The sequence below is a fragment of the Lepisma saccharinum genome, chromosome 6 (assembly GCF_977018435.1).
Source record: "Lepisma saccharinum chromosome 6, izLepSacc3.1, whole genome shotgun sequence".
NCBI classification, from domain to species: domain Eukaryota; kingdom Metazoa; phylum Arthropoda; class Insecta; order Zygentoma; family Lepismatidae; genus Lepisma; species Lepisma saccharinum.
Genome location: NC_139234.1, coordinates 74,467,337 through 74,484,645, shown reverse-complemented (window position 1 = coordinate 74,484,645; position 17,309 = coordinate 74,467,337). Strand labels below are relative to the sequence as shown.

The 17,309-nt window shown below is 37.4% G+C and overlaps 1 protein-coding gene across 1 annotated transcript in view; it reads right to left on the bottom strand.

Annotated features, from left to right (window-relative positions):
* LOC145989454 (uncharacterized) overlaps window positions 1–17,309 on the bottom strand; it is a 245,356-nt gene that overhangs the window by 9,768 nt on the left and 218,279 nt on the right. Inside the window, exon 3 of the mRNA XM_083124799.1 lies at window positions 3,922–4,075. Coding sequence (XP_082980925.1) covers window positions 3,922–4,075 — 154 coding nt within the window. The remainder of the gene's footprint in view (window positions 1–3,921; window positions 4,076–17,309) is intronic.

Sequence of the window (17,309 nt, the reverse complement as noted above, 5' to 3'; positions counted from 1 at the left end):
TAAAGTTGGAAATAAGCAAATAAAAATATGCATACGTATCTATGATATTTAATGAAAAACCCCTACCAAATGAGCAGTTAAAATGTAAACAAGCTGTATTTTACAACAGAATTAGACTTCCATCATCTATTAATGCAATCTGGACTGCATTTGGCAGACTAGCGAGGTTCTGGCGACTGGATTCACAGCCAGTATAATCCGACAAAAGGTGGACACAAATTTCTCTATTCAATTATCTGTCTTGCTACTCTTGTGGACGTTGCCAATGGAGGAGAAAGTGGACACCAGCGTTCGAACTGAACGTTCGCAAATTGCACAATTCGACTAGAATAATCGTTTTCATGCATTTGTAAATATTTTGAAGTCACCAGTTTTATGCAGCGACTACGTTCGACAAAAATATCGGTTAAGTTTCTGCTCGATGAGTTTGTGGTTTTGCCCGCGATGATAAGAAAACCTTTTTTTGCACCTTCAAGTTTCGAAATACGTACAGTAGCGGTGATTGGGTGTCAAAACGGAAGAAGTGGAGGGGGCAAGGACAGTTTGATTTTCTTTGTAGACAAGGCTTCAGGGGAGGATTTGCAAGTCCAGGGGAGCCGCAAAAAAATTAGACGCTGAAAGGACAGAAGTGAAATTGACAATCGACTATTGTTGAGGCACATTCTACAGTGGTTCGAATCTCACTGTAAACTGTAGGTCCAGTCCCTATTAGCCAATCTGTGCATAATGTGGACTTAAAACAACAACAAAACAAAGAAACAAGCCATCGACAATTCAAATTCCTTAATAGTGATAATAGCAAAGCAAAACATGTCAAGTCCTTTTAGTAGCTATTTTCATGATACAAGGTAGGAAGAAGAAGTTTGTAGCGTTTAAATAATTTCTTGCATCATAACCATCTTACATCATAAACAAGAACGAAGTTTAATTATTAATTTTTAATTAGATGTCTCTCTATTTTGAAGTTTACAAAAGTTATGCATACAGGTCGAAGCAGAAGCAAAGTATAATGATAAAAAGTTGTTAATAATAATAATAACAATAATGTGAGCAGGGCCCAATACAGAATACAGCCTAGGAACAAGGCCTCCCGCAGGATTTCTTCTCAGGGGGGGCAGCAGTACTCAAAGTGGGAGAAACGTGGAGTGATGCTTCCCCCAGTTAATAAAATTCTCATAAAGCAACCCCACCACTAGGACAATTTGCATAGGCATATAATCTGCTGTATTTCATAGCACCCCTCGTCCATGTCTTCACGCTACAATTTCACCATTTGAACTATATGAAGTCTTTCCAGAAATCTCAGAAGGGGCACCTACCCCCCTCCTGACCCCCTCTGCGAGCGCCATTGCCTACTAACCAATATTTTATAACCCCTCCCCCTTGCAAGGCTCACCATGAAGAGGCCATAGTACGAGAGGTAAAAGTGGCAAATGTTGGGGGCAGCTGCCTCCCTCACCCACCTAATCGGCGCACTGTACATTAGGATGTAACGAAAAAAAATATATATTATAGAAAAAAAATTCTAATAGTGTGGAAAAGTTGCCTATTGATGTAAAAACGACCAAAATAAAATTTGATGGTGATCGGAACATGTCTTGAGGTGCCGCAAGTACGATAAAGTTTCATAAATTTGAATGTTTTTGCTCTGTTTCAACCTTTTTCTCTAGATTCTAATTTGCGCTATAAAAGCCAAAATCAAAAAGTTCGTACTTTTTTTGCCTATTTATTAGAACAAACGATTTTGGGGGGTTTTAAAATTATGGTGAGGATAAAGAAAATAATTATTAAAATATTAAATTTAAAACCACCGAAAAACATTTCTTCTATTAACAAAAAGGCATAAAAAGTACGAACTTTTTGATTTTAGCTTTTATAGCGCAAATTAGAAACTGGAGAAAAAGGTTGAAATAGAGCAAACAAAATTCAAATTTATAAAAATTTATCGTACTTGCGGCACCTCAAGACATGCTCCGATCACCATCAAATTTTATTTTGGTCGATTTTACAACAAAAGGCAACTTTTCCGCACTATTAGAATTTTTTTTTCGTTCCACCCTACTGTACATACGCACACCAATTTTTCAAGACTATTTCTGCCTCCGTCATCAGGACAGTGTATTGTTAGGTGGTCATATGTAGGTGGTGTTTGAGAAAAAATCAGTATGAGCAGCGACGACTGAAAGTATTATTTAGCAATGACCAAGGCTCCATCCGGTCTAAACTCGGTTCTAGGAATTTCCGGATCAAGAGAACGAAAACAAGTCTCTGCGCGACTAGTGACGCGAGAGTGCTGAACCAATGAACGCGTAAGGAGTGCGTGAGTGCATGGAGGGGAAACGCGGCTGCAGCAGGGCCACGCACTTATTCGCTCCACTCACTAGCTTTCTCCCCTTCTCTTCCGTTAGGCGCGGCCCTGCTCCACAGATTACCAACACAGCGTGCAAAGTATGGACAAACTGACCTACTTTGATGTATGTATAAAACCAGGTACAGTGGATAAAAGTCCTAACAATCATCATGAATAAACCAACCTTATCAGTTTTGTAGAAGAATAAGCTTTTTTGAAAGTATACAATAAATATGTACTGAAATATGTAAAAGTGTCAAATGTGTAACTTCCTAAGGGTTGTTGGAAATTTTCACTCACGTTATAGTTAATTTATGTTCAACAAATTGCTCTTGCCAAACACTAAAAAATAAACTAATTTTGTCTGATATTTTTGTGAACAGGATGGAGTTTTTCTGGCAAAACAAATAAGAATTTGTAATAATCTGCAAATGCTATTAACTTTACAATTTTTAATTGCTACCAAAGTTAAAAAAATGATTGTTTTTCCATAATTTGGTTCATATAGTTCTTCCTAATTGGGGTATAATACGGTGACTAAATGTTCAGTTTGGTAACTTAGCTTTCAACTTAGGCGACTATAATTTATAAGAACCAAATGAAATCTGTCAAGGTTCCGTTCTAGTCAATGGCGAACACCGTCCCAGTGGATGTTAAGATATTTTGTTGCGAATTCGAAAATATTCACCTGGCTAGCATTTTAAACCATTCTCTGAATACATAGTTTCTTCTGCGCAGTATGTTAACTTTTTCTAACAAGGGAAGTAAACTGTTCTTGCCCCCCCTCCCCCTCCCACCTTTTGGAACTTAATCGCCGCGACTGCCTAGGAGTATTGCTAAATTGAGATCACTTACTAAAAGAAATTAACTAGAAAAAACATAAACAAATATAACCGAGAGAGAGTTAATAATTATAACGAAGAGTTTAGCCTCGGAATATAAAAACTCGAGCACCACAGTGTAATTCACATTAAAGATAATAGATGGCAGGACAGTCTAGAAATCTTAGCAAAATAAAATGACGTTTGTTCTCACGGGTAATTAATTCTCTTTTGTGAGATTAATTACAGTTTTAGGCTTGATTCAAACTATATACTTCTAATGATAGCTTTGACTGCAATTAGGATAAAAGGAACAAATCATTGAAACATATTGTTAAGAAAACTGGCTAGATTTAGAATAAATAAAACACATCTGAACTTTTGGAAACAAATATATAATGTTTATTCAAACTAAGGATTAAGTGGTTAGCACAGTGCACTACGACGCCAAAATTCATGGTTTCGAATCCTGTCATTTCTGAATCTCTCTTCAAAAATTTTTTCATCCTCATCTTCACGATTAGCCCAAAGTACCAGAAAGAGAAGCACAATAAACCAAATAATAAAAGAGAGATATCACCCATATTCTATACCAACGGCAAAGTCACGCGTCAAAGCAAGAGTGCACTGGTGTCATGTATTGCAAAGGTGATGAAGGCTGGGAATAGCCGATACCCGCCCATGCATGATCCTAACCAATCAATATTAAGTTCGTAGTACCATCGTTTGACGAAATAAATATATTCTCACCTGTTGGAGGGAGAACGGAGCGTCGGCCGCCTGTAGAAGACGATGAAGACGAGGCAGTTGGTGTAGGATCCAACTATTGCCAGCAACAGCAGCGCCGCTGCTTGGAGAGCCTGAACTACAGCTGACCCAGTATCTTCCTCTGCCGCTGCTGACACTGAAATGACAAGAAGAAAAAATAGTCAATAGAATTGCAAGACTGATTACAATTATGTCAAATTATATCGATATGTATGTGCATGCATAGCGTACTACAACGCCAGGGTTCCCGGGTTCGAATTTCGGCCTGGAAAAGAGTGTGAGTGTCAGTTCATAATTTCATTACGCCATCACTCACCCTCACTGTTGCAATTATCCACATATGGCAGAAAAGCGACGCTAAATAACAAAATTACATATACAGTAGGCGCCCTCTAGTTCGACCACCTCGGGCCGAACTAAAAAATGGCAGAACGAAATAAAGTAATGAAAAAAAGACCAATAAATCTTATAAATGGTACGGCCATACATTAAAATTAGTTATATGGTAGTTTAAACCATGTTTAAGTGTATTTTACTGTACAAAAAACAAACACATCTGGCCTACTTAGTACTTATTTTTTTATTGATACAGCACAGGTTACATTGAAATTGTCAACAATGAAAACGCAATAATAATAATAATAAGCAAAATATATTAAAAAATAATAATTGAAAGTAACAAAATAACACAAAGAGAATAGCAAATTGACAAAAAAATAGCAAAAAATGGCACTATTTGATATTATTTACAAACATTTCTTGTAATAGAAGACCGAAAGGCAAACTCGGAGGAAATATATCGATTCTTGATGGGAGGTCATTGTATTGTGTGGCAAGTCTGTAAAAGAGGGATCTTTTTTGAATTTGTAGTCTAGGTTTCTTTGTATAAAATAATCTTGTGTTGCGAGTTGTGCGCATAGGTACTCGAAAGTGGAATTCCTCAAGGAGTGTGTTGCAGGGGATTTTGCAATTCACAATTTTGTACAAATAACTGAAATCATTCTGCAAACGTCGCTGATAAGCAGTGATAAGCGTCACCGACAATGTAATGTTATTCTCTTTGTCAGGTGTTGTCTACTTTCTATATCTTCACTCACAAATGCAACGAGAAACACAAAACACAACGGTATAAATACTGTCACTAATTTATGAGACAATAAAAAAGAAAATGCTGTACAGTATTCCTTTTACTGAGTAGAAAACACATAGACCTAAAATTAAATCCGAACTGTTAAAAAATATTATTGGCAAAAAAAAAAAAACTTAAAAGAAATCAGTAAGGGCGGGCCTAACATCCGGCGGCCGAACCAAGCGAAGCTGAACTAGAAGGCGACTAGGCCTACTGTATGTATGTTTTGAAAATTTTATCTTAAGAAAAGTATGGTTATGATAGATAAAGGTCAAGCCTATGGGGGGACCATATTGTTGTGTTCCAAGCGGACATCCGCCATATTGAAATCAACTCAAAATTTTAAATGTGAAGTCGGTGAGGCGACGCAAAAAATCTGTTACAACTGCCCCCTTTGCCCTCACTAATCGCCGCCACTGTGAATCATCATTACAATTGACTTTAAATTATTGCTTTTCACTATCAAGCTTTTACAATTTCTTGTAATGACACAGCTAGTGTTAACGTAATTTGCGTTTTGTATATTCCTTTTGAAGTGGGCAATTTATTTATAATTGTTTCCTTACTTTCATTAATTCTATAAATTCTGTTATTTGAGCAAATTGTCGCGTTCTGTATGTCGCTATGCTGAGTTTGATTGTTAAGTCCACATTATGCACATAAAGGATAATCGGGACTGGAACTACAGTTTAAAGTTCGATTCCGAAGCACCACCGGGTATCGAACCTGGGACCGCTTAATTACGAGGCGACGACCCGACGTTACCACTGCATCATCGGGGAGGCCCTTGAATGTCACAGTAAATGATAATCGAATACTTTCTGTGATTGTGATGTCAATTTGTTTGATGCTAAGGGATATTTTCTATCAGGAAGGGTAGTTTTGTACGCACGAAAGGGAAATTATGTTCACTGCTTCTGGCAACACTGAACTGTCTTTTACAGACATTAACTTTAGCTTCTAATCCCCCCCGGAGTCTGGAACTCGCCACGAAGGAAGTTTCAGACACTTCAGACGAAATGGCTTCAGCAAACAAAGCCATGCATGCATAAGTTCTTGGTCCTTGTGTGGCGATTTGCATAGAATGTCAGGTGTACCTGTGGCAAGCTGGAGCATCGTGTGTTTGGTAAAATACGGAAAGTTGGGGAAGGTATGCTCGCGCGACTTGTAAAAGGAATTACCGTTAATTTCAGGTTTCGGCTTGACTCGATTTGCATGTCTGAAGATGATCTCAAGCGAGGTTTGTTTGGGTTTACGTTAGAATGGCTTCAACTTCCTGAAACGTTAGCTTGGAATTTCTAATTTAATAAAGTAGATGTTCTGCTAATATTTAACTTGCAATGGTGTAGATAATTAAGTGGAAACTTATCATTCTGCTTTTCTGTAACTCCGTTTGTGATTGTCAATGATACCCTTACAGCGAAAATTACAATTGCCATGTACAAGGGCGTCCGCAGCATTTTACTTCAGGGAGGTAGAGTCATAGAAACGTTTATTATTATTATTATTATTATTATTATTATTATTATTAGTTACTACTACTTTACACATCATAAAATTCAAATTGAATTGAAAATACTTTGGCGTTGTATATAAATTCAGTCTCGAGTCTACAATTCAAATATAAACTGGATTCGCCTTTCTTCCCTTTCATAAACATCTATCACTTTCGTGATGAACAGTTCTTTTTCGTTTTGCACTTTTTCACAATGCACAGATATCAATCAGAAGCAGAAACCACTAAATCTAATGTCATTCATGGTACCTCTGCTCCATGATTTTACGTGCCGAAGGGTACTGTAAAATAATAATAACAATAATGATAATAATACTAATTGTTAAATACTGCCTTTAAATCACAGAAAACAATATTTTGTATTATAAAATATCTCTACAATTTCACCATTTGAATTGCATTAACTCTTTCCAGAAATCTAAGGTGGGGCAAGTATCCCCTGGTTCCTCCCTGCGGGCGCCCTTGGCCATGTATGAATTTCATGGAGACATCCAGAAATCCAAGATGGCCGCTCAAGATCTAAATGTGTTAACGTTGGCCCATTTGGTGTGAATTTCTGTATTTTTGATGTCGTAGGGAACAGGAACAGTCCTAGATATCTACAGGATGAGATATTCAAAATTGTGGCGTATGATGTATTCTTCATACAGATGGGAACTTTAGTAATAGTAAGGTTGCGCTACTTACTTTCTTGCAGGGTTGTTAAAGTTCCAGGTGCCCATAAATCATAATGAGATGTATTGAGTTCCGCTGAAGGACCGGAATATTTTTTCTCGCACAATTTAAATTTGGTACAAGTTGCGTATTGTTTCATTGAAAAGGTTACTGGACCGTATTTAAAGTGATCCGGAAAAAGGTTCCTGGACCGAATTGAAATACTTTACACATAAAAATGATCTTTACGGTCCAGAATCCACTTACGTTTCCTGCTTTTCTCTCCTGAACCGGAATTGAATTAATTTAAAATGCCTTGACCTTAACAAGCCTGCTTTTATGCCACAGCGCATTTTTTTTATTAGATTTTGTTATTCTGCAGAAATTATTTCAGAAGTTGCATTAACGCCTAATCCGATAATGCAGTTCAGTTTTAAAAATTAACTAGCACAGCCCCTGCTATTAGTTAAGTTTCCAACTTTAAATTGTTAGGCACCATCAGTTCAGCGGATATCTGAGACTGTACCTGCTGTCATTTCCAGATTCTAGGATCTACAATATATAATTCTACACCAAATGGCCAGAGGCGGCGATTGGGAAGGGCAATTGCCCCCACATTTTACCACTTTTGCCCCCATACTATGCTAAACCTTATGTAACAAGGGAAAATAATCTGTCCTTCACCCCCACCCCAGTTTTGAAACCCAATCGCTGGCACTGCAAATGGCCGAACTTGATTAGATTTCGAGTTGACATATTTTCCGTCAACTTGGATTCTGAAATGTTCAGTAAAATATTACATCCATAGTAAACGCTTTTTTTTTTTTTTTTTTGCTTTGAGGGCATTCTAGAGATTAAGAAAACGGCAATTGTCGTTTTTAAAATAAAAGATGGATGTCCTTTTGAACAAAAGTTTATTAAAATTTGATTACTGAGATATATATTTTTAAAATCTTTAAAGCAGGGCTCAGTCTCGTCCATCGACACCAGGAAAGCCCAGGCACCTGGCGACCCGTTGACAGAAAGGAAATGAACAAAGGAAAAAAGGAAGTTGAAAAATGTTGATCACTAGAACGGATTTTCGGGTGCAGCAACATTCCAAACATACAGCTGAGATATGTATTTTAGGACATGGAATGAAGTAAAATGAACTCACTTTGTTCCACATTTTTGCACCCTTTCATGAGATTAGCACATTCATCCCCATTTTACCACCTCTTTGATGCTTTAGCATTTTTTCCTTCCTTTTCTTTTATGTCTCCTTTAAAAATTGAACAGAAAAATCTTTAGTCTTCTTGTTCTTGAGCAGCTACATAAATCCTATAGTCTCATTTTGTAGAGCAGAATGAGAGCCATAAAATGGTATAATATAAATTATACCATGTTTACCATAAATTATATTATTTGTTTATGAAAAACTCAATATGCTGACCAAGGCAGAAATGTATTTTATTAGAAACATAAACTAAACGTAACGTTTCAACCTTCTAACAAGGTCTTCTTCAGACTCTGCACCAAGTACAAATGTAACAAGGTACAAAACAGGACGATATATGTACACAAACATTACTCCCCTCCAGACTATTAGAAAGTTGTTCTGGAACATTCTAGCAACCATTTTATAGGTCTGGTTCTGCTCTACAAAATGAGACTATACGATTTTATATAGCTGCTCAATGTTCTAGAACAACTTTCTAATAGTATGGTGGGGAGTAATATTTGTGTATATATATATCGTCCTGTTTTGTACCTTGTTACATTTGTACTTGGTGCAGAGTCTTAAGAAGACCTTGCTAGAAGGTTGAAACGTTACGTTTAGTTTATGTTTTTAATAAAATACATTCCTGCCTTGGTCGGCATATTCAGTTTTTCATATCATGGAAACAAGGCTTAATGGTCTTAAAATCCGTTCTCTACTGATCACTTCGAACGTTAAACTCAACGATCTCTCCTACAAAGATGCGGTTCCGTTCGTGGACAAGATATTAGCTAATTTGCACCCGTGAGTTTAATACAAAAAGGCAAGCGATATAAAATAATCGATTTGTGTTTAAAGGGCCTCTAAACGCTAACATCACATTTCCGAAAGAAGCGGAACTGGTTTATGGCGACTTAACTTTACAATCACCCTGTACGAGGAGCACGTTAACGCCAGGAAGTCTAAAACAAAAGAGAAGTTTTGAGTGTTCCGGGACTGCACAGACAAGAACTTTCCAGTAAAGTCTGGAGGAACCAACGCATCTCCACAAACTACCTGGAGAGCAAATTGAAGGAACATGTTTGTCGGCAAGTCGACATGAGTTCAAGAACCCTTCACGGCACTTTTCTTCTTTACACGAAGATAGATGAGTGGAAAAAACGGTGGAGATGAGAGCGATGGCTCCTTGCGAACGGTTAGGATCCGCTCAGAAGTGCTCTGGACCCCCTCCCTCCTTTGTTCTGGTCTCCTGCTCAACTGTCTCGGAGAAATTACTTTCTCTTTTCATAGTGGAGTCAGCGAACTTTCTCCATGAAACCCTCTTGCTGTGTTTTTGCTCCAAATACTTGCACATTATCCCCTTCCTCAATCTATACCAAGCAGAGAAAGAGAATATAAAGTGAATATCCTGAAGATGGATTTCAAAATTTGATGATGAAATCCAATATTCAAGCATGGACGTTAATTAAGGAACAAGTAATTATTTTATACAAGAAATTATACGCAAGGTGCACGTGTCAGGATACTAATAATTAAAATTAGAAGAACATCATCGAATATGTAACAGCTTCAGCTGCTTTTATGACGGTCAGTGCAACTGTTCAGAAATATTGTCCAGGGGCGCGCCAAGTATCTGAGCGCTCAGTGAGCAATAAGCGTTGCTCGGCGAGTGCTGCTCACTTGCTCGCCACAGGTTTCAGGCACAGAATATAGCGTCTTGTATTTCGATCTCGTGAGATGGCGGCTAATGAAGAAGCATTTTGTGATTAACGGCTTGCAATATGGCGTAATTAGTGTAATTACAGAGGAAGTTCAATTAACACAAGGTAATATACATTTACACTTTTCTAAAATGAAAGTGTTACTACACCGTAGTTTTGCAAAGTCGTGCAAGTGTGTGAAAACGAAAATGTCGATTAACGTTTGGTGAAAAATGTTTGATTTTGTTCTCATTCATTAGTAACCATCATTGTTTTGGGAAGCAATTATTTTTATAATATTAGTTTTGCAACGCGCAATCACAGACGATGGCTCTGATGTTTTGATCAATGAGCAGTGAGCACGTACCACAGACCTCAAGGAACCATACTGGAAACTTTGCGCTTTTGTTTGATGCCGCGCATCTTCGCTCGCGCACAACGCCCTAAGGGTTGGTAATATGGCGGAGATGCGCATTCTGATTTGAACCTGCAGAATGAACCATTGATGCCAACCTGTTTCATATTATCTCATTACAGTGCTATCAGAGCTTCAGAGCATTTATACATGATACATAAAAAAGTAGAATCCTCGATTCTGTAACATTCAAATTATTCAGACAGTATATTGCAGACCTCCGTGACGGAGTGGTTAGCACTGCGCGCTACGACGCTATGCGACCTGGGTTCAAATCCCGGACTGGGCATGGGTGTTCTTTGAGAGCGTTCCTTTAGCAATTTCATTACATTATCACTCATTCTCATCTTCGCGATTTGACAAAAGTGGAAGAAAATCAAAGTAAATCAAATCAATAAATAATACAGATATAGTATTTTGAAATATCATTTTTGAGTGTATCATGATTTTTACAAGTTACACAGCAGGCTGAAAAAGGGGGTTTAGAATACTGGAAATTAATGTGGGAGTAAGTCTAATTTTAGGAGAAAGTAATATAAGCCTTTTGAAGTAATAAAGAAATATGTAAAATTTCGTATTGAAAAGTTGATTCTGTAAGTCGCCAAATAAACGAAGATTTCGGCTTAAAGCCCTGCTCCTGCGTATTTTTTTTTTTTTGCAAGTATCACTTCATTCATGGATTTTACCTAATTTATCATTGTCGTGATTAGCTAAAATGTAAAATAGGATAATGTAAATAGAAATAATTGTACAAGTGATCTCCCTCTTTACTATTCACTAACACTTCTAACCTGTATTTATTATTAATATATTACATACAATTATAAATTATGTGTTTAGAGAACGTAACTACCCCAGGAAATTGGTTTAATTTTCGTACTATTTTATTAATGTCATAATATATCTATATCTTGGAGCAATATTGTTATGAGTATCTGGTTAGGTATATACAACATCAGCCAAGATACAATTTTTACTATTCAAATTGTCCAAAATAAAATGTGCACTTAAGTTGTTGGTATTGTGAACATGTACTTCCGTTGGACATTCTTCCCACCAAATTTTCAGATCAGTCATTAACGTTATTCAATTAAGGAACATTTACATAAACTAAAAGATTCAAATCTCAAAACTTTATTACAATAACACTGAAAGTAGTAATAGCATTGTACATTCTGTAGCAGTAAAATATCGTAGTTTCAATGCATGGAATATTTAATATCTTGTCCAAAGATTGATGCATGAATTTTACTTCGTCTTTAATGCACGTGCAAAATTTTCTTTGTATTAAAATAGAACATTCGTTAAAATATATCAAGATTCGGCAAATCATAACGAATAATTTACATAATAATCAATTAACTTTGTCCTTTTAGAAATATAAGTTCATTCCAAAAAGAAAAATAACATTTTAAAATAGCTACGAAGAATTAAGTGTAGCTACCATATAATACGTTGTTTATGTACTTGGGAATTTCTGTAACCAACTAGATATTACTTTTTTATACTAAATAATAAAACGTTTCTCTCGATTCAGTTTAAATATTATTTGTCCTCATGGCAATCGTTATTATACGTATTACACTCGTGTAGCAGCATGAACATTCACTTGCACAATTAGAATCAGAATCATAAAAGTACAGTTACGCTTGTTTCGTTGGTAAAGAAAAGGGTGAACTATGCGTATAATTTTTTTGACTTATAAAGAAATTATTTGTACTTACTTCTTGAGAGGAATATGTAAATTTATATCGTATCATACCCTTAGAACAGGCTTACGCTTTGTTACAATATCCTTCTGAATAAACTTGAAAATTGCAATCTTGTGTGGCGGAATGACTCACAATCTTCAAAATAGTTGTTAGAAATGGAAACAATTATAACACCATTAAGCCTTGTTTCCATGATATGGAAAATTCAATATGCTGACCAAGGCAGTAATTTATTTTATTATAAAACATAAAATAAACGTAACGTTTCAACCTTCTAGCAAGGTCTTCTTGAGACTCTGCACCAAGTACAAATGTAACAAGGTACAAAAACAGGACGATATATATACATAAACATTACTCCCCTCCAGACTATTAGAAAGTTGTTCTGGAACATTCTAGCAGGTGGCTTTCCCTTGTCAACTGTACTTTCACCTGAAAGGTTGAACATATTTACTTCCATCTAGAATGTGGTTGGACTCTTTATCTCACGCTCTTTTCCCTTCATCCTTCTTCCTTCTCCTCTCCTCTTTCTCTCTTGTCCTTTCCACTCTTTCTAACACCTTCTTCCATTTTTTGTTGATTTTCAGTCCCCCATTCCAGTTCATTGTGTCTTCTTCACCTTTCTTCTCTATTTCCTTGGCTTCCTTCCATTTTCTAACTAGCATTCTCTTCTCCCTTCCTATCTGCTTAGCCTCATCCCACTCTATGCCATGTCCTGTTTCTCTCGTGTGTTTAAATATCGCATTTATCTCTCTCTTAAGTCGTACATCATCCCTATGTTGTTTCAACCTGTCTTTCAGCCTCTTTTTCGTTTTTCCTATGTACACACTGTGACATTAACCTTATTCTTTTCTCGCTTTCTCTTTCTCTCTCTCTCTCTCTCTCTCTCACTGGTTGTCTCTAGTCTCTACCTCTTTCTCTTTTAGTAAGTCTGTCTCTTTCCCCTCATTCTCTCTTTGACCCTCTCTTCCTCCATCCCTCTCTCTATCTATTTCCCTCTCTGTTTTACTATCTCTTTCCCTCTCCTTGCTTACCTCTCTGTCTCTATTTCACTTTCCCCCACCTCTCTCTGTCTCTATCTATATCCCTTTTCCTCTCTCCCTCTGTGTCGCTCTGTCTCTTCTCCCTTCCACTCTCCTCTCATTTTATAATTATCTTTCTCTCTCTCTCTCTCCTTCTCCTTTTGTTTCTCCTACATCTTCCTTTTTGTTATTTTTCTCATGCTCTACATCTCCAGCTTTCATTTCTACTCCGCTGGGTCTTGTTCTGCACTCCTGCACACTTTTCTCGGAGAAATTACTTTCCTTACTTTCCCATTTTACAGCAGGCTCAATGAACTTTCTCCATAAGACATGCATTACAACACGAAACATAGAACATAACTAAGAAGAGGAAAATATCAAAAATTGAAAGCGAAATAAAAAATTTAAACATGAAAACTAATTAAGATACAGCCAATTATGATACGAACTGCGCCAAAGACCAAAATATCCATGGAAGAGAAACTGCGTCGGAATAATCTAATAACTTACAAGTTAGAGAAATAGATGCAGCAGGTGCACCCAGATGAGGGTTTTTTCAATGCATAAAATACAGTTCGGGACTCAGATTCAACTATGAGATACTCTAAATAGTGTATTCTCCTATAAGGGCATATGTTAATAACGGAACAATCATATTGGAACAGGTGCATTTTGGACTTGAGGGCTTCTTCTACAACAAACTCTTGCCACTAGTATAACTAAGAGAACAGAAAAGAACCGTTAACTACTGACTCTCTGACAATTCTAAACCCGAAGCTTTAATGGGAGGAGTTACAGTTTTGCACCAGCTGTTTATTTATTTCAATATCGTCCGAATGGGCACAGCTACTAAAAAAAAACGATGTATGAGAGAGTATGAATTTCTCCCCATGTTGTAAGTGGAAGCGCTTTTCGATGTTCATTGCTAGACACGATATTTGAAATATATCATGAATAATAATTTTCAGAGTCCCATGTATTCCTTACGGGGAATCAACTTTAACTTCAAGTTCCGGCTAATCAAATGTAAGTTTCGACATTTCCGCTTGTCAATCACAGCTTCAATCTGTCCTATTCCCGTTGATATATTTTTCTATGCCATCCGAAGTTTGATATTCCAAAGAGAACAAATGAAATAATACTTCCATAAGCGCACTCCATTCTGCCTTGCCTCATACGGCCATCCTGACCGAGTTGCCATACCTGGTGCGCATAAAAGAGCTAAATTTCACCTTAAAACTGACTTTCAAGGAGCTAGATTTACGAAGGCTGGCCTTCTAGGGTAATGTTAGGTGTCAAAGGGAGGAGGGTGCTGCTATTGCCATTAACTTTAAAGTGCTGACAATTTATTCTTAGTTTTCACCGTTAGATCCGGTGATATCACCCATCTCACTGCTCGCCGTTTGAAATCGAAAATAAAAGATTCCTGGATAACAATATTATGTGATCTTCACGTCAGCCAAGGCGCTATAAACAAGTAGCTGGGAAGTAAGAAGGGGTGGGTCAACGCAGCTAATATAACAATATCACGTCACGTGCAAAATGTGTACTCATGGCAAAAGTTGGTCTATGTAGGCCGGAGCCAGTGATGACATCATAGTGGGGCATGAGAGCGGGCACTCCAGTTCACAGCCAAATGAATGCACGAAAGAGCCAGATCTGGTTCCAAAAGAGCAAAGTTGGCAACAGTGCCGCAGAAGGGAAGAGCCTCGCGGAAAGTGTTCCTCATGCTCTTAATGCCACAGCAACATACTTCCATCTGTCCCTTACAGTCAATCCATTCTTGATTATCTTCAACCAATTTGTTTCTTTCTCTTCTACCTTTCTCCTAGTTCTTCTTCGTCTACAACACTTTCAAAAATATATTTCCTGCAAATAAGAGCACCGTAGAAATCGCGAGACGTGAAAAATAACATAATAATAACTATTCTTCTCGATGAATTTATTTATAAAACAGTATGATATCTGCTGATCATGTAGGTAAATTTGATATCATATAAAAAATTGTCAGTTATTAACAACAACAACAATAATTAGTGTTCAGTTGAACTGAATTATTATAAAAATCGTTAACTTTGGCTTGGCCGCGGTGGCTCAGTCGGTAACGCGTCTGACTACCATGGTAAAGGTCCCGGGTTCGATCCCCGGTCGGTTCAAATCTAACGTTGGAAGCGGCCCCGGCGCCCACCCAGCGTCGAATAACATGGGTACCTGGGGAAACCTAGGGGGTAAAGGCGGTCAGGGGCGTGATGCTGATCACATCATCCCCACTCACGACCGGATCAAGAAAGTGTGGGGCGTTACCCCCACACCCCCTATACACCTTCATGGCGAGGTGCTAAGCACAGGGGAACACTTTACTTTACTTATTACTTTGTTAACTTTATTTGAGTTCCGATATCTTCCCTGTTGATGACGGTCGTTTATTTTTAAATAGATGTAATTTCTTAGGTTAAAATCAAATTAACCGCGTAGTTTAATGTAACAATGTCACGTTCAGCATCGAATTCCCCTTTTCTTAAAGGGAAGGAACAGTTGCCTGTCTTAAGCGCGCGGACAGAACTATAGTGCTGCTATCTACAAATAGCTTTGCGTGAACAGCCCCATTGTTCGGGAGTAGGCCCTGTAGCCTTGCTAGAAGATAAGGTTCGACGCCGGCCTTCGTATCGGAGTGGTTAACGCACTCTTTTCCAGTCTTTCGGCGGACGTTCTATATGCTGGCAAGTGAAGCTGGGAAGCGACCAATCCAGTACGATAAGAAACGCAGCAGCCTGTAGAACGAGGTGCACATAGTAGTTCCTCCCCTCGACGTCGTACATCTAGGCGCCACCGGTGTTGTCTGGTTGGTCTGCTGCGTATTCTCCGCTCCCCACTTCCCTTGCCAACATATAGGACGCCCGCCGTGAGAGTAGAAAATACATATAGGAATGTGTGTTCTTTGTGAGTGTCCTTTCATCATTTGCATAATTCATTATTCATCCTCATCTTCACGATTAGCCAAATGTGGCAGAAAAGCGAAGTAAAACAAACGAAAGCAATCAATTATAATGTTCGTCCTTTTTTTTTTTTTAACAGTGAACACATGTTTTGGACGTGAAGGGTATTCCATTCTCTAGTTCAAGCTAAAGATAACAAACAGAGTTTCTAAAAAGTCACACTGCCAACAAAAATTCAACCTAACCTAATTTATTCCCATATTGATATCCTAAAATACACAAATTCGGTTTCAATGGTAAAACAATTCCCTTTTCTTCCAAATTTTCTTTTCCTGTAGATAAAAATGATATCGCAAACATAGCTTATTCAACTATTATTATAAATTATTTATTATTATCATTAAGTTTACATTATTAAATGGAACTATTACTATTTCTATTAAGTTATAGAAAATGTTAATTCACAAAAATTTCAAATTGATTAAAGGGATGAAAATAATGGGGGAAATAGCAGACAGTGAGCAACTTTACACAATATACGAAAAACGTATACGAAACAAACATTAGGTTCATACCAACTGTGGTATTCCGATAATTTGAAAACGTATATGTTCATGTAAAGATATTAATAATTCAAAAACCGTTTTCCACGTTAAACTGTGAAATGTGCCATGGTTTATAACGTGGTAAACGTGAAATGTGGCTGGTAGCCCTCTAAGTAGGTCAAAGGGCGTGTAAAGAGGTCACTAGTGTGAACGTTCTTACGGGCTGATATGCGGAACGATGCGATTTTCCAACACTTTCGCTTTTGGCACTTACAACGTTTACCACTTTTAGTCCTCCATTCCAGAGTAAAATGTGATATCCTTCAATTTTCGAGTGAAATTGCCATGTCTTACAATTTGCATTGGACTCAGTGAAAACTTCTGAAATTGGTAAACACAACACGAAAACAATTTATCTACAGTATAGCTTCTAAGAACATTTTTTCTTAATGAACTCAGAAATGTCACTTACCATGTTTTACACCCGACCCCTTCAATTATACTTATTTTGCAAAGTGGATGTATTACGTGACGAAATAAAGT